The sequence below is a fragment of the Pelodiscus sinensis genome, chromosome 9 (assembly GCF_052426305.1).
Source record: "Pelodiscus sinensis isolate ZL-2025 chromosome 9, ASM5242630v1, whole genome shotgun sequence".
Lineage (NCBI taxonomy): Eukaryota > Metazoa > Chordata > Testudines > Trionychidae > Pelodiscus > Pelodiscus sinensis.
Window position 1 is genome coordinate 32000823 of NC_143060.1, and position 27309 is coordinate 32028131.

The 27309-nt window shown below is 40.8% G+C and overlaps 1 protein-coding gene across 3 annotated transcripts in view; it reads left to right on the top strand.

The window, feature by feature from the left end:
* The first annotated feature begins 1557 nt into the window (after nt 1-1557).
* Nucleotides 1558-27309, top strand: part of DNAI3 (dynein axonemal intermediate chain 3) — a 54031-nt gene continuing 28279 nt past the window's right edge. Inside the window, exons 1-8 of one of the 3 annotated variants that reach the window (XM_075936377.2) lie at nt 1558-1682; nt 11979-12113; nt 14254-14295; nt 19836-20017; nt 20575-20679; nt 24701-24847; nt 25562-25761; nt 26904-27020. In XM_075936377.2, coding sequence (XP_075792492.2) covers nt 11990-12113; nt 14254-14295; nt 19836-20017; nt 20575-20679; nt 24701-24847; nt 25562-25761; nt 26904-27020 — 917 coding nt within the window. In that variant the 5' untranslated portion in view covers nt 1558-1682; nt 11979-11989. Of the gene's footprint in view, nt 1683-8557; nt 8711-11974; nt 12114-14253; nt 14296-19835; nt 20018-20574; nt 20680-24700; nt 24848-25561; nt 25762-26903; nt 27021-27309 lie in introns of those variants that run through there. The other 2 variants (XM_075936376.2, XM_025183175.3) reach the window with 2 other exon arrangements.

The window sequence follows — 27309 nt, forward strand, 5'->3', positions numbered from 1 at the left end:
ATCCGCTGTTTGTAAAGTGCTTTGAAATTGTTGGAAGCAAAGTCTTACAATAGAAGAACTTTTGATATACTGTATATAGCATTACATACTGTTTTTTGGAATGTAGTGTGTCACAGCCTATTATATAAAATGTTTTTGTAATATTAAGTGTGCACTCTAATACTAGTTGTGGGTTTGGATTTTTTTTCAGTGTTCCTGGGTTAGAAGAAAGAATACACTGTGTTATAATTAGTTGCATCTGGGTCTTTAATAAAATCTTCATCTGCCAGTAACAAAATCATAATTATGAAGAGCAGCCTGCTGGTGCGGAGTGAGCTATACTGAATGACTTCTATTGACTGAAGTTCTGCACAGGCAGTCTTTATAAACATCAAATATAATTAACTTTTTAAAGTTAGTAGTTAGAGTTTAAAGAGACAATAAGACTCCTTCCTGAGGCTCAATCACTCCTGAATCAGAGTACAAAAGATCTCTTTGGTACAGCTGCCTAAGGTGAGGGTAGTTTCAAGAAAGAGAGAAGCTACCCTAGGAATGTGTGAATAGCTTTAATCCGCCTGCTGCTCTTTTGCCTGGCCCGTAGCAGACTTAGCAGTGGCAAGAAAGCTTTTCCTTTACAAATAGGGGGATTGAGGAGCCTCGAGAGAGAAGAGTTGGACCCTCCTGACTGTGGGAAAATGAATAGAAAGTGACACACTTGTCCCCTAGGTGATGGTGGTTATTATATTGTAATGGCATCTAGAAGGCTCAAAGTTCCAATTGAGCTAGACTCTGTACACAAAATAAAAAGATGAAACCCAACCACCAGGAGCTTACAATCAAATCATGCAATCTAAATTATCCTCATTATTCTCCTAAAAATATGAAGCCTAGCACCGAAGGAGATTTACAAAACAAACCACCTCACCAAAACAGCTAAACTCCCATTGCTATCTGGAGCATCACAACAACATGACCCCAAATCAGGGAGAAAGAACCCTGAAACAGGAGGACTTTCAGTTTCAGGGCCTGGAAGGATAGAGCTGGGACATGAGCAGCTTGTGTGCAAGGAGGCAGGGAGGGTAGCAGTGTTAGCAACCCAGAGAGAGTCTTGACACATTTACAGAGGCTATTTTGGAAGAACTGGGGTACAGAAGAAAAGGTTTCCCAGCAGCAGTTTGAGGTTAAGTTTGGGGGAGGGGTTGTCAAATATGTCCCTCTCTATTGGGGCAGTAGATCTGTTCCCCCTGCCCTCACATTGAAAACCGATTGCAGGAATCTGATAGCCATCCTCCTCCTCGCAGCCAAGCTCCTATACCCCACGCAGGCCTCTCTTTTGCTGCGCTGAACAACTAGAGGAGCCACAATGCGGCCCAAACAAGCCCTCCAGCCTCCCCACTGAGGAGACTGCAATCCCCAGCATGCACTGCTCTCCCTCTCAAGCCAGCGGCCATGCGAATGGCTGCGCGTAGCATTCTGGGGATTGAAGTATTTTCGGTGTCGCCTTTAAAAAGGAATTGGTCTGATTCAGCCAATGGCGGCTCCCCTCCAAGGGGGCGGGTGGAATTGTAAGTCGCGTATTGTCGGAAAGAACTGTCAATCCTGCTTGTCCCTCGGCCCTAGCAACTGAAGCATCCTAACGACGCCTCGCGTGTCCCGAGGCCTCTTAGCACAGAGCCCAGGACGGACCCTGAGCCTGCAGGCAGGTAACGGGGCCCGGGGGGGGGGGGGGGGGGGTCGCGCCCAGTGGCCAGCTAGGAGCCATGGGGCGTATTCCCTCCAAAATTCTCACCCAGGTGTGCAGCCCTCCAGCCCCAGCAAGGTGGGGGAGAAAGGGAGGGACCAGGGGAGCAAGAGACTTAAAGGGGGGGGGGGGTTAGAAAAGGGGAAGCAGTGAAGCCAGAAAGGAGGCAGCAGAAGAAAGGCTGAATCAGCCAAGAGAACATCTTTGAGAGAGCTGGGGCGGGGAGAGGAGATTTTAATTCAGTACCATCTAGACTGGGTGCCCAAATACAGCCTGCAGGAAACCGGTGTAGAAGAGGGAGGAAAAGGGGAATCTGGATACCGACGGACACGCAGAGAATGGGAGGAGAAAGGCAAAAATAGTAGGAAACTTGCCTTGGGCAATATTTTGAACCTGTGATTTAATTGCATTTTGGAGTTCCTAGCATAGGGTTGCCAGGTGGCTGGTTTTCAACTGAAACACCCGGTCGAAAAGGAACCCTCACAGCTCCAGCTGTCACTGCCAACCTCCACTAAAAGCCCAGTCAGCAGCACATGGGGCGGGGGTTGAAAGAGGGGAGATGATGCAGGCTACCTACCTGTCTTGGCTCCACCTGACATCCAGAAGTGGCCAAGTCCTTGCAGCCCCTACGTGCAGGAAGGCTCATACTGCCCCCACAGCTTCCATACAGTTCTTGGCCAATGGAAGCTACAGATCCTTCACTGTCCCCACTCCCAACTGGCAGCTCTGCAGCTACCACTCACTGGGAATCATAGCCAATGGCAGCTGCAGGGGCAGCATCTGTGGGTGAGATGCAGCACAAGGACAGAGCCTCCCTGCACTTAAGAGCTGCAGGGACCTGATGACTGCTTCCTGGGAGCCACAGTAAGTGATTCTGGAATCCCACACCCCAGGCCAGAGTCCTCTTCTGCACCCAAACTCCCTCCAGGAACCTGCATCTCACAATCCCCAACCCCATGCCCCAGCTGTGAACCCCCTTCTACACCCCAAACCTTCATCTCTGGCCCTTCCAAAGAGCCTGAACCCTCCGCCATAACATTTACCTGCCCCATACACACCCACTCCTCACCCCAACTCCCTGTCTGCACCAAGACACCCCCCCATGCTCAAATTTTCTCCTGGAGTCCACACCCTAATCCTCTTCCCCAGTTTAGAGTCCCCTTCTGCTCCCCAGGAGGAGAAGGAGTAAGAAGACACATGGCAGGAGCAGGTCCTCAAAGAAAGGGAGGGGGTAGGGTGTGGGGCAAGGGTATTCATTGTTTTGCCATTAGAAAGTTGGCAACTCTATTCTAGCAACAAATACTACAATGTGAAAATATTGCTAATCCTATGACCCACAGTTAGCTTCCATTCAAACACTATAGAATTTATAGCATAGGCCTGTGGTATAGATTACCTTCATTTTCTTTCTAAAAAAATTTCAGTGTATGCAGGGCAAATCCCTGTGTGCAGTGCAGAGCCTGTTTAAATCAAAATGCTGAATTTCATGCTGGGACTTTGACAGAATGCATGGTCCAGACTCTTCAAGATGAACATGCTGAGACCTGATGATTTCCATGTGTCCAGCACCCCTGCTCAGAGCAAGACAATCAGTTGTCTTAGCAAAGGTTTCCAAGGGGTAGCTGTGTTTGTCTGTTTCAGCAAAAACGGCAGGAAGTCCGATGGCACCTTAAAGACTAACAAATTTATTAGGGCATAAGATATTGTGAGATACAGCTCACTTCTTCAGATGTTTGAGGAGAAAGAAAGGAAGGGATATAGAGACGGGTGTAACATCAGTGCTAATTAAATCAGATCGGATTTGGCTCTCCTCAAACAGTGATGAGAAGTCTCAGAGGGGTAGCCATGTTAGTCAGTAACTTAAAAAAACAATGAGTAGTCCATAGCACCTTAGGCCTGGTCTACACTAGGAGATGTTTGAATTAAGATGCACAACTTCAGTAATGTAAATTGGGTAGCTTAAGTTGAAGTATCTTAACTCGAATTTTGACACTGTCCATACTGCAGGAGGTCAGCAGGAGCACACTGTCCCTTTGGCATCCCTTACTCCTCGTAGAAGCAGGACTACTAGCACTGATGGGAGTGCCCTCTCAGTTCAAATTAGTGTCTCTTCTCTAGACCCACTAATTCAAACCCTGGAAGATTGACTGCAGTTGCTTTGATCTTATCTGTAGTGTAGACATGGCCTTAGAGACTAACAAAAATATATATATAACATCATGAGCTTTTGTGGGCACAACCCACTTCTTCAGATGAGTGGAGCAACAGGCACAGAAACCCCAAAATATAAAGCAGGAAAAGGGGAGGGAGGAGAAAAAAAACTGTCAAGTATAGTGTTCAGGCTAATAGGCTGTAAGTGTCTGATACTTAGCTTTCAATGTCATTTGGATGTTGACTATAGTGAGCTGTCCAGTTAATGTCTTTGTTCAGTCCCTGGGTAAATGTGTCAAATTTGCATATGAAAGCCAATTCCATAGTCTCTCTCTATAGTTGGTTCCTGAAATTACTCTGCAAAAAAATGGCTACTTTTCAATCCATTAATGAGTGCCCCGAAAGGTTAAAGTACCCCAACAGGTTTCTGTGTGTTACCATTTCAAAAATCTGTGTCCATTAATCCTTTGTGAGGAGAAGGTGAAAGTACCCTTCAGGTACCCTTCAGCACACATCTTTCTTGTAGTCTTAGGTTACGTCTAGACTGCATGGCTCCATCAACAGAGCTATGTAAACTAGTTTACCCGACATAGTCAATGAAGCGGGGATTTAAATAATCCCCGCTTCATTAAAATAAAAATGGCCGCCTCACTATGCCGACAATCAGCTGATCTGGCACAGCACGGCAGTCTAGACGCGGCTCGGTCAACAAGAGAAGCCTTTGTTGACTGCTCCCTTATGCCTCGTGAAACAAGGTTTACAGGAGCGGTCGACAAAGACTTCCCTTGTTGACCGAGCTGCGTCTAGACTGCCGCACTGTGCCAGATCAGCTGATTGTCGGCACAGCGAGGTGGCCATTTTTATTTTAATAAAGCGGGGATTATTTAAATCCCTGCTTCATCGACTATATCGGGTAAACCAATTTACATGGCGCCATCAATGGAGCCATGTAGTGTAGACATACCCTGAGTAACCACAGCACCAATCAAGTGGCTGGAAAACTGATCAAAACCTGTACTCAAGAATCCTTGTATTCTCTGGAATTTACCATGGGATCCACATTGTGCCACAGAATCATGCTCTAAAATCTAAGTGTTTGTTTTAAAAATATTGTGTTTCTAGTTCTGTAGTTGCAAAGAAAATCTTGACAATATTAATCTGATCTGTAAAGTGATGCATTGCAGTCTTCCTGAGTTTATAGACACCCAGAAACCATATCAAAGATGTGTGCAGTGCTTCCATAATGTCAACATTATGATATTGCTGATAATTTTATCAGAAAGATCTATCTGGTGTTCCACCTTTTCTAATTGCCTCCATATGTCCTCTCAGGTAGCAAAGCCCATGGTGCACCTAGTTAGGCCCAGGTTTAGGAAAGCATTTAAGCATCTGTTTGTTGTGGAATTACTCATATGCTCAGACGCTTGCTTGGATTAGGGCCTCAATAACCACAAATTCTTGCTTTGTTCCACACAGCTTCTGTAATACAGTTATACATTGTCAATTAATATATTTGTAGGCATATTGAAAACTGTGTAAGGCAAGTTACATAAAAGTTAATCAAAATAAACAACACAAGAACTTCTGTATAGATTTGATCATTCTTGTCTGTTACTGTTAACAAATGTAGCTATTTTTTTCCAGACAGAAGTGTGCTTTTTAAACTGCCTGTGTCTCTTTAATTTAGATCTGGTGACACAGACAACAAAATAACAAAGTATGCTTTTGATACTTTGCTGATACTGTTTTTGTTATCTAGAAGTATATTTGATGATTCAGTTCTTTTAAATTGTTATAAATCAGTTTTAAATTAGTAATACACACAAACATGACCATAAATGGCTCAATTAATCCACTTATTAATCATTCTTCCTTCTCAGGTTAGACAACATCCCTTATGTTGCTGATAACTAATCACTGTTCTCTTTCTGTAGCACCTAGCAAATGTGTATTGTTTTATAACTTTAATTTTTTAGGTCCATTAAACGATTAGGAGAACATTCTGATCTTTATTTTTCTTCTTAGAGTTTAAGGCTTAAGACTGCACAACAGTTCCATTATGGTGATTAATCTATAAAATATCAAACACAAAGTTGTCTGCTTGGACATTGCCAGTTAATATTATTATCTTGTTCTGACAATTTGTGCTGAGAATTGACTCTTCATAGTTTACAAAAGATTTTTAAGACAGCAAATAAGGTGTATCCGTGGACATAAACAGACTATAGATTAAATGTCTGGTTTATCTAGTACTAAGGTTTGATCATATTGGCTACGTCTACACTGGCCCCAAACTCCGGAAACGGCATGAAAAGCAGGTAAGTCAGAATAGGGAAATCCGCGGGGGATTTAAATATCCTCCGCGGATTTAAATAAACATGTCCGCCACTTTTTTTACCTGAAAGTAGGAATAAGAGATCCTCCGGAAAAGGGCTTTATTCCGGAGGATCGCACCAGTCTAGACGCTTTTTTCCGGCTTTTCCCCAAGCCGGAAAAAAAGCGGCGGACATGTTTATTTAAATCCGCGGGGGATATTTAAATCCCCCGCGGATTTCACTATTCTGACTTACCTGTTTTGCATGCCTTTTCCGGAATTTGGGGCCAGTGTAGACGTAGCCATTATGTTTTCAATAACTATTCTTTGTATATATGTTTTGTATACTTTGCTATTTTTCAACATCAGTGTTCAGGTATTCTGTTAATGAATAATATGAAAATATTGCATTTAGGTATTCATAAAGAAATATACATAGTGGAGTCTTACTCTGATGAGTATAAGAACTCACAGAGAGCTTTCTGTGAGGCTAGGAATTGAAAATGGACAAAGCATTTCTGCTTGACAATAATTAAATTAGTGATCTCTTCTGAAAAATTTACAGTGAAAGATTCTTATATGGACTGTAAGCTTTCCTGGGAGGAGACATTTCTTTATCTGTGTTTTGTACACTTTTGACCATACTGTCAGTACTTAACAAAAAGCGATTAACATAATATTCAAGTAATAGTGGAAATTGTACTTGGCACGTTAGATAAATTGATAAATTGTATATTTTATGGTGGGTGCTACATTTTTCTAAGAGAAGGTAAGAACATCATTTAGTTCAGCAGTTCTCAAAGGCTGTGTCTAGACTGCCTCCCTTTGTAGTAAAAGGGATGCAAATTAGACATATCGCAATTGCAAATGAAGCGGGGATTTAAATCCCCCCCGCTTCATTAGCATAAAAATGGCTGCCACTTTTTTCCGGCTCGGAGCTTTGCCGGAAAAAAGCACCAGTCTAGACACGGATCTTTCGGAAAATAAAGCCTTTTCCAAAAGATCCCTTATTCCTCTTAAAATAAGGGATAAGAGATCTTTTGGAAAAGGCTTTATTTTCTGAAAGATCCACGTCTAGACTGGCGCTTTTTTCCGGCAAAGCTCCGAGCCGGAAAAAAGCGGCAGCCATTTTTATGCTAATGAAGCGGGGGGGATTTAAATCCCCGCTTCATTTGCAATTGCGATATGTCTAATTTACATCCCTTTTACGGAAAAGGGATGCAGTCTAGACACAGTGAAACTGTGGATCAAGACTGCTAACTAGGAGGGCTGGTGTTAGACTTGCTAGGGCCCTGGCTAAAGCTCAAGCCCTACCACCCTGGAGCTGAAGCTGTGGCATGCTCAAGTTACATCTCCCTCCCTCTAACCTCCCCCCCTCACACACACACACTTTAGGGCTGGAGCTCTTGGGGTTTAGCTTTGGAGTTGCAGTGCAATGAAGTTTGAGAACCTATGGGTTAGTGCTATTATTTAAGAATGAGAATCAGGAGGCCTCATTTTTAGTTCTTATTCCATCACTGGCTCAACTTTGTGAGCTGAGGCAAGTCACTAAGGGTCATGTTTTCAAAAGTGTCATCTGACACTTTTCTAGTTTTCTGTGCAAGACGCTACTGTATCTAAACCAAGGAAATCAAATAGGGAAGTGTCCGAAGTAAAGGTAAGTCCGGGGAATGTTGACTTTAACTTAGACACTAATGACTAAATTTACAGGAGATCCCCGCATAATACCCAAGTTAATGTTATAATGTTTTTGAGTTGTGGTGTCCAACCAGTTCTGAAGCAGTAGCCACTATAATGGCTACTGCTATAGTAAACTAGCCACTCTCAACTGGACACATAGCCACATGTGGCTAGTAGCTAGCATGTTGGATGCCATGGTTTTAGAGACTTTGATTCATGTCAGCTATCATGGTGGCTCATCAAGGTTAAGACTTTGATTCTCCACTGCATTGCACTTTATACAGTCACATACCTCTGAGCAGTATGTTGCCAAATCAAAATGGTAGCATTTTAACATCCACTTTGCAGAGATGTAATTGATAGAGATCTGTTCTGTTTCCTGTAAAATCTATAGAAATTTTGCTGTGGACTTCACTAGCAATAAAATCAGGTCCAAGTGTTCTAACTATAGATAATTGAACACCCAGAAAATGACAAATTTAGAGTCAGAATTGATGTACTGTTTGTGAGATTATAATGGCTAACTAATTAGATTTTTTCCCTAACTGTATTATAATAAATGTGGTTATCTAAGTGGCCGTTCTGGGTTCCTGATTTGACCCCTACTGTTCAACTCAGTTATATTTCACACTCCCGCCCACAATCTTCCTGCCAGCCCCCCCCCCCCCATTGTCTGCTATTTCAGTTGCACAGAGGATAAAAGGGGAAAGAATTAAGTCAACTGGAGAGATTTTTAAAATGTACTTTTTAAAGATATTTGTTTAACTCTTTTTCTCAGAACAGCAGCTTTAAAGCCACACAAAAGAATGGAACACAGTGATGTTTTATATACACTATTATTACTTGTAAGTACTTTCCTAAAAGAAGCCATGTGATTAATCTCGGATATTTCAGTGTTTCCTGTATTCATGTGACCTGTGGTTTTGATTACTCACTAGTAGCAAATCAAAATTTCCAATAAGGAAATGCTGAGATAATGGAATTTGACTGTACTAAATATTCAATGGTTCAGCTTGCCCTCAAGTTAATTTTCAGAATTACACTTTGTTTGTACTGGAAGACATTCTCTCTTTCATCCAGAGCTACAAGCCTCTGGCTCAAGTTAGAGTAGCCACAGCATCCCTTTTATAGGATCAGTAACACAGGCAGTCCAATGGGCAACAATTGTTTTAAGTTTACAAGGATATGGATCAGGAGTGACTTTCTGTGTGTAAGAAAATTGATCTGTATACTTGCATTTATTAATCTTGCACCTTTCCTTATGGTGTGCCATTGTAAGAATATTTTGGAGGACTGCGCTTGGTTTTCACATTTTAGATATCTTTTAATACAGACCGTTACCAACTGGCATATTGGATCCAATTCTGGACACCACATTTCAGGAATGAGGTGGACAAATTGGAGAAAGTCCGGAAAAGAGCAACAAAATGATTAAAGACATTAGCCTATCTTGTGCTAGCATAGTTGTAACTTGTGGTAAAAGTAAGTGGTTTATATTTGTACAACTCATGAATGTTTTTTATCAAGAGGACTGTATTTGCAACTCAGTAATGTTTTTATATCTATTTCAGTGGAAGATGGATTAGCACCCAAGTTTAAAATAACAGATAACTAGTTCTACTTCTTTGTGATAGTGGCTGCCTCCAAATGTAAACATATTTATAATGTTCTGGTAATGTAGAGCAGAATATGATATTTTATTTCTTTTTGCTTCTAGAATGATTTGAGAGTAGTAGTTTTTAAAAAAGAGAATCACCACATTTCTTAACCTGGGGAGGAAAGATATTAAACTAAAAATTAGGATAATCCTTTAAATTACAAACACATAGATCTAGACATTTTTTAATGTACAAAACATATTAGGCATCTTAAAATGCATTCTTTTGGTTTTCCCCTGGGGGAGTCTCTGATACTCTGGTATTGGTTTATTTTATTTTAATCTCACCTATCTTCCGTCTCAGATCCTTTGTGATGAATATGCTATCTGTCCAAAGAAGGCTGGAGGAGTTCCTTTTAGTGTTCTTCAGTGTCTCTCTGATAAGTGTTGTATCATGATAGTAATAAAAAGCCCTATGATATGAGTGCTCAACCTTTGTTATTACTATTAATATTGTGGTAACACAAAATATGCAACGTGTAGTGAAATCACTTATGTATCACAATATGGTCTTTGCCCTAATTAGTTTACAATCCTAAAAACTAGTTTCAAATTTGTATGCCCACATTATAGCAACTTATGGTACAATGCAACTGCCACTCCACCCTCTGTTGCTGACGCTTAAATCTTCTGGATTTCACTAATAATAACTGACCTAAGAAACCCTGGACAAATCTGTTTGTAAAAACTTCTAGTTAATTGGATGCTAGGTGTATGTTTTCCACATGATGGTGCTGCAACTGTATTTCAGAGGAGGTGATGGTTTGTTTTGTCTTGCTTGACCTATCTTGCTGGCAGGATTCTACATTTATGCTGAGCAGAATAGATCCTTCTTAGTACCTGCTCTCTGCTATTCTAATTGTTTTTTTTATATATTAAAATCATTATATACATAAAAAACTATGTTGGGCTACTTCAATGGAAAAAAAGGTCTGAGCAGAAACCTCTTTTCTTGTGATACTTTTATGTGTTCAGAATGGTCGCCATAGTCATCAGCAGAAAAACAAACCTCTATATTTCTTTTCTGTACCCTGTCACCTATCTTTTAGGAAGGAATAGTGGGAGGGAAGAGGAAGAACGAAATAAGCCAGTCTTAAAAAAAACTTGAAAAGAAAGTGGTTCTATAGCGCCTTAGAGACTAACAAAAACACATTGTATTATGGGCTTTTGTTGGCACAACCCACTTCTGCAGATGAGTGGAACAAGAGCCACTGTTTGAGGCTCCTCCAGCTGTGTGTAGAGAATAATGAAGTCAAAGACAAAAGTGTGACAGTATGTTGTAACTAATTGTACAGTTCTTCAAGTTTGCCCTTAACGGTGTTAAACTAAAAAGTCAAATAGTGGTCAGTTAGTCTGGACTCAGTGTTAGTAATGAGAACAGAATCTGGACCTACAGCTTTTTCATACATTGTTGTGGGTACTTTGGGTTGATGTCCCGGGCTATCCTGAAGGAAAATAGTGCTGTCAATTGAAATACTGTGGACTGTTAATTGACAATGAGGAAAACAACCATGAACAGCAAAATAAGTATGCTTTGCTCGAGTCCGTGAATCCTGACTGAGATAGCTACAAATTCCTCTTTTTCACCTGTGATAAAGAAAACTTTGGGTCAGGGAATGACATATCATTTAACAGGTCATTGTATCTCCTCTAACCTCATCTTTACCGTACTGGAATTTGCTCTTGTGGAACTGGAATATCCAAAGATGGTAGTTACTTGTCTTCAAGAAGTTTAATTGAGAAGAAAGAGTGAAACATTAAAAAGTGTAGGTAGAATAGTTTTATTCATGTTGAGATTTGTTGAGATTGTATCTCCAACAAATTCTAGTTACAGTGAAAACACACAAATATCGCTTTTGATAATACTCTGTACATCTGACAGAAATGCTGTGTACAGATCTGCTACAGCCTATGTTTAAAAACACTGGGACAAATAATTACATTTATGGTATTCCACATGTTCCAAGAAGACTGTAGCAAGAGTACACAGCTTTGTTAGTGTGTTAAGTCTACTCTATCTTTATTACTTTTTTTAATTCAGCCCTGTAACAATCAATATTATAACTAGTCTACAAAGGGCTTGTCTACATGGCAAGGCAACGTGCACTATAAAATGTGATTTCTAAACTGTACTTGCATTACATGCTAACTGGCCCATCTAGACAATGCTAGTGCACACTAAAAATTTCCTAGCAACCAACCTACATTAACACACTGTGAAAATTTTACTGCCAGTTTGTGTGCAATGTACTGATGTGCTTAAAAACCATACCCCTCTAGTGCACATTGTAGACAAGCCCTAAAACAGAGGCAGCATCACTTTCCAACTATAAGATTCCACTTCAAAAATACATTATGTTTGGGACATAAACCTTTGGACAGTCTCTTTGGACATGGATGAAAACTTGACCCTTTGATTACAATATATTAATGCTATACAATATCTTTTCAGACAGAAATCTTACAAATGTTAGAAAGTCCAAAATCCAGCAAGTCCTCTGTACTAAGTGCCAAAGAATCAGCAAAGAAACTTAAAAGTAAAGGAGAAATGAAAGCTAAAGGATCAGCCAAAGGCAAGCGAAAACAGCTTGGTATGTATGATACAGAAATAAAGAAAGATGTTGCTTAGATTTATATCGCAGCTCCTTACACAGTTTGGGATAACATGTTACAAATATACTAAGTATATTAAAACTGAATAATTTTCACCAGTGACTTGGAGACCTGTTACGAATTATTATAGTTTTGTGAATAAGCAAGTAAGTGACCAAAACACATGTAACATGGACATTACATCACACTGTTTTCTTTTAGAGAAATGTAATTTAGATTTTCTATGTGGCTTAGAAAATAGAGCACTCAGGAGATCTGTTTTCTATTCCCACTGGGCTGATGGGTGACCTTAAGCATGTCACATTACTTCTCTGTGACTCTGTTTCTCCCAATATAAAGGAGGGATAGCCATACTTATCTCCTTGTAATGCATCTTTGAGATCTACCAATGAAAAGCATGAGAGCTAAGTATGATTAAGTATTATTATTGCTTCACCATAAACAGGTTTAAGTACAGGAAAATATTAATGGCATACTGCCTTCTCCCCTATAAAAGATCTGCATGCTTTGTATAGCATAACAAGGTGCCATCGAGCAGAAAATAGTGTTTATTATTTAATAGTGAGCACCAATGTATTATATTTTTAAAATATAAATGAAGTCTTGCAGTAATAACATGTAACTTTACTATAGTGCTCTGCTATTATGAATCTACTGAGAAATGGGGAGAAAGAGTTAGAAAAGTGCAGGATGGTGAATTAGTTTTGCTGCTGTTTCTGCATTGCTCTAGGGGAGCTGTGCTGGAGTCAGGTCTGGAGAGGGCCAACAGACCACAGCAGAAACTAGAAAGGAAACACGCCTCAATGAATGGCATCAATAAAAACCTCTTCAGTTAAATAATTATCAGTACTGTGAACAACAGGTCAGCACCCTATGTATGCTACGTATGGACCTGGGTCAGTTCATCATGTAGACTTGAGGCCTGTGTCTCCAACCTGGGAAGGACTGAAGCCATAGCCAGAGTCTGGATGAGGATCTTTTTCTCAGAGCTTCACTTGTTATTCAAGCACAAAATGCACAAAGTAACATTAAACAAAGCTATTCTCTAGTGCTTAGATTTAGTGCTTCTGACTAGCTGCCTAGGATATGCACACCATCATATCCTCCCAATTAGTGTGTCTAGTAGGGATGTTAAAAATAGCGTAATAGGGTAACTGTATAACCACTGAAAATATCAGCAGTTACCTGGTTACCCATGCTGAGGGCTCTGCAGATATAAAGCTTAGTTTTATACTGCAGAGCCCACAGTGAAGCCTTCCCAGGAATGAGGCCGTCAGCCCCTGCCATCCCAGCTCAATGAGGAGACTTCACTGCCGCAGTGGGTCCACCTCTCTGGGAGCAGAGCCTGCAGCTATTGTCTGCCCAGTTACCAGGGTGAGGACTTCGCTGAGTGTAACCAACACCATTAACTGATAAGTTCTGCTTATCGGTTAAATGGCTTGTCGTTTACATTCAAACATCCCTAGTATTTAGTGAGTGTTGGGCAGCAAAGCAGACTACAGGCCAGACTATTAATCCCTTCCTATCGGGATGCATTGTAGGGTTTGTACATCATCCCATAAGCACAAGATGCACAATGATTCCTGGAGTGCCATACCCACTCCTCCACCCTTTAGAAAGATTCAGCATCTGCTCATCTGTATGCAGGCCAGCTCTACTGACCAAAGTGTTTAGGGGGGCCTGACCATTTATCATCCCATTCAGTCATTACCATTTTTGAGTGTCAGGTTACCCAGGAGATGTTATCAGCAGTTCCTGTGCTCAGGAGAATGCAGTGACTCCATTTGTGCCACAAGGTGGGAGATTTCCTTTTTGTCTCGACGCCTGTCCATAATAAACATGAATTTTACATTTCTCTCAAATTTCAATGAAATGCTAATGCCTTTTTAAAATACATCCAGAATCTCATTCTAATAGGGTATTCATTCAGTAGTTTCTTTCATAAAATCTCAGTTAAATAGAAAATGGATTGTGCTTCCTCTTCATAGATTAGATTTCATACATTATAAAGAATGCATTGCTACTTATGTATGTTATCAAATTAAATATTTTATAGAAGGATAACTAATGTATTATAATTTTTAAATGCCAACTTAAAATCATGTTATTGCATTTCAGGTAAAAAAGATGAGGAAGTTGACATATCTATGGCTAGCATAGGTAAGTTCTATTACTGATCAGGATTTACAGTAATAGTTTTCGATTATTTTACAGAATAATCACTGAGGTTAATAATGTAGAAGAATAAGGAAAGGTGAAGAAAAGTTTGCTATGGATGAGAAAGAATCAGAATCTATGAAAAAGTACATCTGTTTGAACTAACTAGTACAGTACAACTGTCTGATCAGCAGGCAGCTTGGTGTGGAGGGTCAGATAGAAATAGTTTTCCCAGCCCAGAAGCCTGTGTTATCAGGAGCTGAAAAAAGGAGATGAAAGCTTATGCTGAGGAGAGTAGTGCTGTCAAAGAACACTGAAGTGTATTTACAGGATATTACTGTAAATTACCTGCAGTCAAAAGAAAAGCCAATATTTAAACAAAATATGTAGATTTTCTTTAATCATTGTTAAACCATGATTAAATCTGGTTGGAAACTGATTTTTAATCCATTTAATTGTGATGCTGGTTATGGCAGACCTCAAGTAAGAGCCTGTTTCAACAAGGTGGTGGCTTCCAGAACAAGGTACATAAGTTCCAACTGCTATTTTAAAACTTCTAAAAGAATTCACATAAGCCACTTCTTCCTATGGATATTTCTACATTTAGATATTGAGTAAGATGAGTGCAATTTTAATTTTAATAAGATAATGATTATGAGACAACTTAAGTCTAGATTATTTACAGGCAGTCCCCGAGTTACTTTGAAGCAAGAATAAGAGATCCTCCGGAAAAGGGCTTTTTTCCGGAGGATCGGGGCCAGTGTAGGCGCTCTTTTCCGGCTTTTCTAAAAGCTGGAAAAAAGCGGCGGACATTTTTATTTAAATGCCGTGGGGGATATTTAAATCCCCCGCGGATTTCCCTATTACGACCTGTAAAATTAGCATGCCCCTTTCGGAAAAGGGGCCAGTGTAGACGTTGCCTTGGGGTTCTTAAGTTGAATCTGTATGTAAGTCAGAACTGGTGGTCAGTTTCAGCAGCGGCTGAATCTGGACGCCAGTTCCGACTTACATACAGATTCAACTTAAGAACAAACCTACAGTCCCTATCTTGTACGTAACCCGGGGACTGCCTGTATTTGTCTTAAATATGATAGGATTTTTCATGCTTTTCTAGAACCCTCTTGTTATGCATTTTTCTGGACCAATTTTGCATTTTTTTACCTCAGTGGAAGATTTGCCTGAGAAAAGACTATCTAGTCAGGCTTAATAGGTCACATTCTTAGTTGGATGTATGGGCATTTACTGGTGCAGCTTTCATCACTAAAAGCAGTTGCACACCTGAGATGTCTTGTGGCAAATTAGAATATACTTCTCACTAGGTAGTTTTTTTAAAAAAGCATAAATCACTCTTTTCACAGAGTAGCATGATATAATTATTCAGTACAATGTGCTGATGGATGGAGGTAAAATTACATGGTCTTAGAAGTTTCACTTAAGCTTGGGTAAGTTATCTCTGCTTTTAATAAAGACAGAATATGTCTAGTCTTTCAGATGATCTCAATGTTACCATGTTTATGATCTTCCTGGAAAGTCATCAAGAGAAGCAAATAAGAACTGTAGCTCCACCTAACAGCATATAATAGAAGAAAAAAATAATATTCACATGATTATTTGTTTTTATAAAATTATAGTAGTTGAAATGCAAAAAATCCTGGTCTCTAAAAATTCGATATGTACAGAATTCTCGTTCCTGGTTCTTAGCTCCTTAACATGAAACTAGCAACATTCTCTTTCACTTTAAGGTTTTTTGGCCTTAGGAGAGTAAAGTGTGAACTGTGACAACAGAGCACCAATATTATAAAAGTACAAAAAGCAAACAGGAACCAATGTCCCCCAAAACTAAGACTCCTTGAAAAGTCCACCACTACAAATACAAGGCTCTTCCAAAACAAATAGCACAACATTTTTGGTGTGTGGTATTAGAAGGGTTTCATTGGCACTCTCCGGAGTTGACCTGCATGATTCATTTATATCTTTACTCTTCATGAGTAATGTCACCATCCCAAAGTCATGCTGATAAAATCTGTTTACTAAACATGACCCATTTTACAATATATGTCTGCATATGTTATTTCATTCATTATTTATTTTTCGGTAGCATCCAAAATGTGTGAGGCACTCTACAGTCATATAGGAAGACACTACTGAGAAGAGCTTACAATTGAAAAATTTTGAGTTAAGACTAAAGACTTTTACTCAGTAAAGCATCAGCTAACAAAATTATTGATATGAGGAAGAGTTTCAGGATCAGCCCTTAGTTCTGTATTATCATTAGAATCCTTCAGGGAAAGAAACGTTACGATATAATCTATTAGTCTGATCATTGCTTTTAATTTAGTCTCGTAGAAATAAGTGATAGAAAAGATCTTTTAGGTTATCTAGCCTGCTTTGCTGATGCAGGACAATTGCCACATATTCCCTAGTATTTTGCCCACAGTGGTTTTCATTAATTTTAAATGGACATTCATTATATTCCATGCAACAAACTGCATCAGGCTGAGAAAGTGTTTTTATGTTAACATTAAGGACAAGATTTTATGCAGCTGGTTCAAGGCAGTAGGCAAAAAATTATCTGCTGCCATTTATGTGTAGTACAGCTGTTTTATTATATGAGCTATTTGAAAAATCACTGTTATTCTCTATCAGGACCTTTTGATGCATAGAGAGAATTATCTGATTGTGACGGGGCGGCGCCCGGCGCGGCCGTGCCCCGCACTCCGGCCGACCCTGGGGCCCACCTGGAGGGTCTGGAGACGCGGCAGGGTGGGAGCAACCCCGGCGCAGCCGGGACGGCCGGCAAGGAATGGGAGGGGCAAACCCCGGCGCCGGCAAATCCCGGGCTTCATTTGCAACTTCGATTGACTACATTAACCACCCTAGTTCGAACTAGGGTGGTAGTGTAGACATACCCAAAGGGACAAATATATTTGTCATATGATCTGGTTGACCTTGGCTAACCATTGCTATCTCATTTTTATCAGGTTTGAGTCTCAATCAGCTTGCCCTTATTCATGCTTCAATCTCACCCCGTAACTGAGAAATAGATTCAACTGCCCTGTAGGCAGGATGAAAGGGAGATGAGGTTCCTATTTAGGAAAGTATCCCTGTTGAGGACAGCACATAAGCCTGTGCATAAGGTTAAGAATGGACTTAATTACAATCCTAAACAGGGATGGACTTAAAGGCTTTCCTCAGTCAAGGCCACCGAGCTAAAACATTAGCATATTGAAAACATTTCAGTCTATGTCTCTTCACTAACCCTCCTAATGGCCTCTTGCACATTAAACAAGATGGGTCAGGTGACAGAGAGGGAAGCCTGCAACATCCCATGTGACAGAACTCATGAGTCAGAAGAGCAATTGCCTAACAATGGATGCATGAAGCCAGTACAGGGCAGCTCTGTCTAAACCTCATAATTAACTGTAGCAAAGACAACTGGCAAATTTGATAATATTAATATGGACACCCTGTCTTTATTCAGTGCCTGAAGGTGATTGACCAATGCAAATATAATAGTTAAAGCCTAGAATGACAAGGGTGTAGGAGAACACAGGCATCAAGATAATATGAGCTGTCTTACTGCAACATTTTTCATAATCTCAAACAAACATTAACCATTAGATACAGTCACTAATCACACAGATCAGCATCTATCTAGAGCTGGATTTTGATCAAAAGAAATATACATGCTTTCTTAAAATCACTTCTGTTCTCTTTCAAGGTAGCATTGGCCATCTCCTCTGGCAATGCACCAATACTTCCCTACTGGACATAACTACAGGCAGTCCCCGGGTTACGTACAAGATAGGGACTGTAGGTTTGTTCTTAAGTTGAATCTGTATGTAAGTCGGAACTGGCGTCAGCCGCTGCTGAAACTGATCAGTTTCAACCGCTGCTGAATCTGGACGCCAGTTCTGACTTACATACAGATTCAACTTAAGAAACCCAGGCGTCCCCAAGTCAGCTGCTGCTGAAACTGATCAGCGGCTGATTCCAGGAAGCCTGGGGCAGAGCAACTCTGCCTCAGGCTTCCTGTAGTCAGCCGCTGGTCAGTTTCAGCAGCGGCTGACTTGGGGACGCCTGGGGCAGAGCAGCTGGGGTGCTGCTGGATTGCTCCAGTAGCGCGGCTCCTTGGCGCTACTGGAGCAACCCACCAGCACCCCAGCTGCTCGGCCTCAGGCGTCCTGATTCAGCCGCTGCAAAGCCTCGGAGGAAGCCGGCGGTGGGACAGCCCAGGCGCACCTGGGCTGCTCCGCAGCCCCAGCCCCTCCGCGGCTTTGCAAAGCCTCGGGGGAAGCCGGCGGCAGGACAGCCCAGGCGCACCTGGGCTGCCCGGCTGCCCAAGCCCCTCCGCGGCTTTGTTCCGTGTCTTCCTGGTCTGCAGACCAGGGAGACGCGGAGCAGGTTTTCTCGCCCCGGAGTACACGGGCGGTGGGACCTCGAGGTCCCGCAGTCCGTGTCCTCCGGGGCGAGAAAAGCCCTGTTCGTAACATAAGTCGGATCCATGTAAGTCGGGGACTGCCTATATATAGAAATAAGTCCAAAGTACAGGCTGCAGAATTAAGTTTCCCCAGTATCTTAGTGAGCAACACTAAACAAAACTTAAGCAGAATATATTGAGGATTTGTCTCCTATTCCTCCCCCAGGTATTACTATGGTTTTGTAGATGCAGATGTTTTGATGTGAATACTGTACATTTTACCCACAGTGATACAAGATTTCCACACTCCAAGGAGGATTCTTTTCAGCCCAAGAATGAATGAATTACCGGGCTATCCATTACCTTAAAGAAATCAGCTGATCATTGTTTTGTGAATGCTAGTTTAACAGCAAATAAATGTTTCTTTAACATCCACATAGACAATTTCTACCACAGAATTTCTGCCATAGTATAGTACAGGATGACTGTGAATGCGTTCTTTTTTCTTGAAAGATTCTATTTTAAATACAGTAGAATTCTGATAGTCCGGAACCTATGGGACCTAGGTGGTGCCGGATTATCAGATATGCCGGACTATCAGGAGGTACTATAAACTGGTTATATATATATACTGTATACATTATATACTGTATATAAAATGTTCTTAACCCTTTTTATTGTACATACTGTATACAATATACTGTAACGTTTTAGTTTTTTTAAGCCTTTTTTACCCTTTTTGCTCAGTTCAGCTGCTGCCGTTGTTACCTTGTGACTCATTTTTTGCCGAAGCTCACTCACTAGGCTCTTGCCATTTTGATGCCGGACTATCAGGAGTGCCGGACTATTGGATGCTGGACTATTGGAGTTTTACTGTACATTGATTATACAATGTGTTAGGCATAGACTTCTATGATATGAAGAAAATGTTATCTTTCCATGTTGAATTTACAGTCTATGCTGCCAAATGTACTAAAAACTATAAGTACTGAGATTCAAAGGTATCATGTTATTAGCAATAAGTAAGATTTAGATCTGTTAAGGACATATCTCCTACACTGTCTACCTTTCAAAAGAAAACACTATTTTTGTTTACACTCCAAATCTGCCTTATCTTTTCTAGGCCATCCAGAGATCTTTCCATTAGTTTTCACTGAAAAGACACAGGAAATTTTTAATTGTCGAATTAATGAAGATGTCTCAGAAGAAAAACCTTACAAACTTCTAAAAAAAGAGGATATAATTCAGGACATGAAGACAAGAGCTGCAGTCTCTGATTTCCACCCAGTTAAAAAAATAGTCCTAGTATGCAACCCCTTTCATTCTAACTTTAAAATGTAAAACCCTCATACCATTTACGAGTGTTCATTGGTAAGGCCCATCCTTATCTGTCCATCTGTGAATGCTATATTTATTTTCACTTCTATTTTTTCATATTAATATGTAATCATTAAAAATGTAAAACAGAATAAATATTATTATATTACAAAATAGAAATAAGCCTAGATATGCCTTTGAATAAAGGCTTTTGAAATTTTCACTTAAGCCAATGAGAATTAAACACATATATGTGAGGGCAAGACAGCCCTTAATACTTATAAATTTTTACAAAATCTGACCCTGATCACCCATCACTAAAGTTAATGGTAATTTTGCCCTTGATGTTAATGAGCACAGGATCAAGCTTTCCAATAAATAATTACAAGTTCTATGCATAAGTATTAATTTTCTTCAGGATTGTGTTTTCTGGTATTGACTACTTGAATATTTAGTGCACAATTGTATAGATCTTAAATTAATGTGTCAGTTATCATTGGATGTAAAAGCTGAATGAATGAAACCTTTCTGTTCTTTTTTTGCAGGAATATCCAGGGGAAGAACTTCTAATAGTTTTAGATATAGAGTTCAAATATGGACAGAGCTTTTATCTTGTTGCAAGTGAAGAGGCCAAGGAAAGCTTTTTAAATGTAAGAAAACCCATATACACCTTTCACAGTACAGGCAGTCCCCGAGTTACGCGGATCCAACTTACGTCGGATCCGCAGTTACGAATGGGGCCCGTCTCCCTGGTCTCCAGCAGACCAGGGAGAGGAAGCAAAGCGGCGGAGCACGTGGGCAGCAGACAGCCCAGACGCGTCTGGGCTGTCTGCTGCCCGCGTGCTCCTTGGCTTTGCTCTGCTTTGCTCCCCGTCTGCAGACCAGGGGGACGGGGAGCAAAGCGGCGGAACACGCGGGCAGCGAACAGCAGACCAGGGAGACGGGGAGCAAAGCAGAGCAAAGCCGCGGAGCCCGAGGGCACCAGGACAGCCACGGCACGTCTGGGCTGTCCCGCTGCCCCCGTGCTCCGCGGCTTTGCTCTGAACGCCTGTGGTACAGCAGCTGGGGCGCTGCTGGTTGGTCCCGTAGCGCCGCTCTGGGCGCCACTGGACCAACCCGGCAGCACCCCAGGTGCTCTGCCCCAGGCGTCCTGATTCAGCCACTGCTGGTCAGATTCAGCAGCAGCTGAATCAGGACGCCTGGGGCAGTGCAGCTTGGGTGCTGCTGGGTTGGTCCAGTAGCGCCGAGGAGCGGCGGCGCTACTGGACCAACCCAGCAGCACCCCAGCTGCTCTGCCCCAGGCGTCCCCAAGTCAGCCGCTGCTGAAACTGACCAGTGGCTGACTACAGGAAGCCTCTGCCCCGGGCTTCCTGGAATCAGCCGCTGATCAGTTTCAGCAGCAGCTGACTTGGGGATGCCTGGGGTTCTTAAGTTGAATCTGTATGTAAGTCAGAACTGGCATCCAGATTAAGCTGCTGTTGAAACTGATCAGTTTCAGCAGCGGCTGAATCTGGACGCCAGTTCCGACTTACATTCAGATTCAACTTAAGAACAAACCTACAGTCCCTATCTTGTACGTAACCCGGGGACTGCCTGTATTCCACATATTTGAAATAATTCACAATGTTACATATGCACACACTTTGAGATCTCTATTGTCTCTTATTTTCTGTCTTTGATTCCCATCTATCAGCTCAGCAGCAACAGTGGGGATTAATAAAGGTTCCCATCACATTGTAGCTCAGCCTCAGTCATCTTTAAATATTTTTGTTCTATGTCATTTTTCACTGTTTCTATTCAATATATCCTCCATTTTCCTCTCTTTCCAGTGGCTTGTACTCTGGCACTTATCCATGTTTGGTATCCTTTCTGGGTCCATTCTTGATGTGTTCAAACCACTACAGTTGTCTTTCTTGGCTCTTCTGTAACAGTATTATTTCTTGACATAGCCATGTTCTTACATGCAATGTTTTATTTTTTTCAGTCTTGAACACTCAGTATTACTCTGTCAGTTCATCTGTACAGTCAATATCTTATGTTCATCGGCTTTCCACATACTCTATGATTCTGTCTCTTACTGCAATATCATTATACACTGATTTTAATTTGTATTGAAATATCTTTAGCCTTCCAGATCCTACAGTCTTAGGAATGCAATAGCAACTAGTCTGATTCTTCTTTTTAAGTGATTGGTACAGATCTTTTTCAATTATATGAAAAGATCTGTATTGTACACACTTTGAAATATTTAAAACACTTTAACTTCAAGTGTAAAATTATTGTAATTAGTCTTAACATTAAAAATATATCTATAATTTATATTGAACAAGAGTTTGGGTGAAATCCCAACTCCATTGAAGTCAATGGGATTTTTGCCATTGACTTGATTGGTGTAAAGAAGGCCATTTTTCATATAACTGCTAGTCACATGTGCAAAACCTCTAGTTTTCCAGATTAGACACATTTAAATAAGATATAATTAATGGGTTAAAAGATTTTAAAATAAAGAATATTTATTCAACAGATTGTACTTAGAAAATATATTTTTTAATACAAAAAACTTCAGATTCATATATTTGTAAACAAAAGGAAAACATTAATTTTTTAACTGAAAGTCACATTTAGATGTGATTTTTTTTCTATTGTTATAAGGAGCACATAAAATTACTGTAACTGAAAAATTAGAGAATAAGGTTTCTTTTTTTCATTTTGTACATTTGCAAACATTTTTGTATAGTCATTTAAGCCCTGCTTTTGCAAGTATTTGTACACATAATTTCAGTAGACCTATTTATTTGCCTAAGGTTACTAGCTTAAGTGTTTGCACTAGGACTGGAACTTTAGTTCGTTATCTTAGTTCTGCAGTGCACTTTCCACTAGAGCACCACTGTGTAGACTCCCGTGACCTTGTAAGTGCAGTATACTGCAGGATTGGAGCCTTATTTAACTTCTTCTTTTGTTTATGTGCATTGGTCACACAGCAGCGGGAGAGAGATAAAAGCATTTTAATAGAAAATGAAAAAAGTGATAAGGACATAAGAACAGTCGTAATGGGTCTAACCAAGGTTTATCTAGCCAGTATCCTGTCTTCCAAAAGTGGCCAGTGTCAGGTATTTCAGAGGGAATTAACAGAACAGGACATCTTCTTTTACCCATTGCCAGCTTCTGGCAAAGGCTAGGAATATCATCCCTGCATGAACCTCTTCTCCATGAATTTATCTAGCTCTTTTTTGAACCCTGTTATACATGGATGGTCGGTGAAGGCAGGGCTGGGGGAGAAAAGCCCCCAGCCCCTTCTGTCAAGGGCTCCACCCCCTTTGGGAGCCAAGCCACCTCTCCGCTCCCCCCACAGTGAGACAGGACAGTGCACCGTGCACACACGCCTCCTTCCTCTCCCCACCCCGCGTGGGGAGGGCGGGCAGCATGTGGTCCAAGCCTCCCTGGCGTTGGAACAGAGGCAGGGCAAGTGGCATGCAGCCTAAGCCTCCCCAGCCTCGAAGCACAGGGAAGTCAGGCGGTGCACAGCCCAAACCTCCCCTGGGGGCATGTAGAGGGAGGTGAGTGGGCGGTTCCAGCCTCCCTGGCCCCGGATCATGGGAACGGCGGGTGCTGGCGCAGCAACGCTCTGCCCCCCCAGTATACCTACAGTAGGCTTCTGGGGTGGAGTATGGATGAAGCCAGGCTGGCGGTTTGAGAAGGCTATGCCTTCCCTGCCTACCATTCCCGCCGCCTATGCTGTTATAGTTTTGATCTTCACAACGTTCTTTGGCAAAGTGTTCCACAGGTTGACTGTGTGTTATGTGAAGAAATATTTCCTTTTGTTTTAAACCTGCTGCCTTTAATTTCATTTGGTGACTCCTAGTTTTTGTGTTTTGAAAAGAAGTAAACACTTCCTTTTCTACTTTCTCCAGATCTGTCGTAATTTTATTAACCTCTATTATATCGCCCCCTTAGCGGTCTTTCTTCCAAGCTGAAAAGTCCCAGTCTTATTAACCTCTCCTCATACAGAAGCTGTTCCATACTCCTAATCATTTTTGTTGCTCTTTTCTGTAATTTTTTTAAGTTCCAGTATATCTTTTTTGAGATGAGGTGGCCCCCATCTGCATGCAGTATTCAAGATGTGAGTAGACCATTTTGTCTGGAAATAGATGACGGGAAGGGATCACGTGAGGATTACCTGTTGTGTTCCCTCCCATTGGGATATCTGGTATTGGCCACTGTCGGCAGACAGGATACTGGGTTAGATGGACTGTTTAGATGGCCATTTGCCCATTCTTATATTCTTATGGATTTATATATAGACAATATGGTGTTTTCTGTCTTGCTATCTATCTCCTTCCTAATGATTCCCAGCATTCTGTTAGCTAGTTATAGACGACTCAGGAGTAGATAGCGTATGTGAAACTACTTTAAACTCATTTTTAAAAACTGACTTGCTTTCAAATTAATCATGTCCCTTTAGTATTTGTTTGAAAATTCATTGCTAAAAGGACAGGGCCTAATCCTCCAAATCCTTACGCCTGTAAGTAGCTGGATTGACTGCATTGAGACTATTTGTGGGAAGAAGAATTGGCAACATTGAGCCTATGGTTTTTATCTACATTTAAATAATATATTTATTTTTATATATGAAAAAGTATAAAATATTCTTTGCAATTACCTTGTCTTAAGCCTCCAGAAGCAGTGGAAGAAGAAGGAGAGACTAAAGATGGAATGGTAGAGGAATACGTTTATAAGCCTCCTGTCCGCAAACCTTGGGTATCCCTTGGTAGTGAAAAGGAAATTGAAGAAGAATCAGTTAAGGAATCTCTTAGAGAGGTAAGAAATTATAGATGTCATTCAATCAAAATAATGTTCTCACAAAATTCTCTGTTAAAATAAAATTAAAGAAGTTCCTTAAATGACTAAAGTTATGCCTAAAATTCTTGTGGCCATCACAATGTTGACAGCAGTTATAGCAAAGGAGAGGTGAAAATAGCTAGACCTTAAAAGAAAATTATACTTTAGATAATTGTAATTAATTTTCTACTTACTTAATGTCCCAATCCTGCTTCAAACAACTCAATGGCAAAACTCCCATTAACGCCAAGAAAAACAGGATTTTCCATGTATTTTAAATTGGACTCAGTATACTCTTTCATATGTTCTGGAATCTGCTGCCTGACATAGCATTGGGCTTACATTGCATATAGGCTTTTTAGTGGCTCTCACACCAGGATAGATTTCAACCAGAGAAAGGTGAGGTAGTGACTTGGGCAAAGGTACAATTTTGATCTCAGACAACAGGCTAATTAGCCTTTTAGTACTAGGAGTAATTAAAAAAATATTCAGAAGTCCTATAACACATACTTATTGGTAATTTGGGCTTATGAGAGGGATACAGAATTTCAAAACCTAGAATTATTTGTTTACAAGCAGCCACCTGATGTAACCTTACAGATCTCTGAATCTCACTGCTTCAAAGGATTTTCCTTTCAGGAATAGTTTCCCTATGGTTATTTCAGAAAATCTCTTATTTTGGGTATATTGCAGATTAAATATATGATTTCTCGAACACGCAGAGAGTTTGGTTCAAAGGTCAGATTTACTGACAGAAATGCTTCAAGTGCGAAAGATGGCTACATTGAATGCACATCATATCAGGATAATAATTTCAGCATTATGAAGCTTGAAAAAGATGTTGGTGCACAAGTAGTTCCAAAAGTAAGGGAAATGAGCACTCAAACCAAGTGGTAAGTGTGAAATGGATTTACCAGTTGTTAGTAATTACAAAGGGAAACAATCCCTTTATTATTAATTTATATCCTTATTCAGAGCTCACTAACAGTTATGTAAATAACTCATTGAAGTCAATGGATTTATAGTTGTAAAGAGAGAGCACGATCAGGTCCTCTGAGGGCACATTTTCAAATACTGTGCATCTATATTCTTCTCCCTCTCTTCCAAAATAGAATCAACCAAATCACCATAACACCGTTAGCAAACATTAACATAGATAGCTTTTCACATTTTGTACTTCATATGGCAGTGGCGGATATAGGGCAGGGAGAGTGGGGCAGCTGCCCCGGGCCCCGCACTGCAATAGGCCCTGCGCTGAGCCACCACATGGGGCCCAAAAAGCCACTTGCGCTGCTTGCTCCCTCGTGGCAGCCCGGCTGAGCAGTGAAGAACTCAGCCGAGTGCCACGGTGGGAGTCAAAGGGCATGACAGAAGCTCCAAGTCCTACCCCCTGGTCATGTACGTCACTGCCCCACCCCCCTTTGCCTCCCACTGTGGCGCTCGGCTGAGTTTTGCGCCGCTCAGCTGGGCCACCACACAGGGCCCAAACGGCTGTTTGGGCTCCGCGAGTGAGAGGCAAGAGGGGGAGGAGAAGAGAAAGAGAGAGAGAGGCAGGAGGAGGAGGAGAAGAGAAAGAGAGAGAGGCAGGAGGAGGAGAAGAAGATAAAGAGAGAGAGTGAGAGGCAGGAGGAGGAGGAGAAGAAAAAGAGAGAGAGTGAGGCCGGAGGGGGAGGAGAAAGAGAGAAAGAGAGTGAGAGGCAGGAGGGGGAGGAGGAGAGAAAGAGAGAGTGAGGCAAGAGGGGGAGGAGACTTAAATACAAATGAAAATGTTTAATTATTAATACAGAATTTTATTTAAGAATGACTTACAATATAATTAAAATAAAAATATCCAGATAAATTAAGTTTCTATCAAATTGACTAAATTCACATTTAATATGAAAATAACCTTCAATTTGCACATTTGACGCCTTTTTTCTATTTTTTTCTCCAAAGGGGGGCCCCGCAAAACTCTCATTCGCTCCTGTCATAAGGCTTCTTTAAAAAAAAAATCTTTCAAACTTAACTATGTTAAAATTAATTCCAAATTTCTTAGGACTTATCCAAGAAATGCAGCCACACAGTATTTTCCTAGAGAGTTCTCTGATGAAGAAAAAGAGCTGTGTTTGTCATCTGAGGATCTGAAAGAATTTATTATCTCAGTATTTTTAAGGTAAAAAGTTGCAATAACATACATTAAAGTTTATCTTAAGTAAAATGGTACAAAACAATACAGGAGGTGTCATAACATACATACATTTATAACGATTAGGTTTAAAACCAAGACAAAAAACTGAATTTCTCTGATGTACCTAACTGATGCTCTTCTGATGTGCTTTGTGGAAGGTGGTTTCAAATTTCAAGAACAAGTTAGTCAGCTGTTAAGCCATGATTAAAAACTTAACCGACAGAAACTTTGAAACATCTGAAATTTAAAATATACACCTCACTTGTTTTGTGTT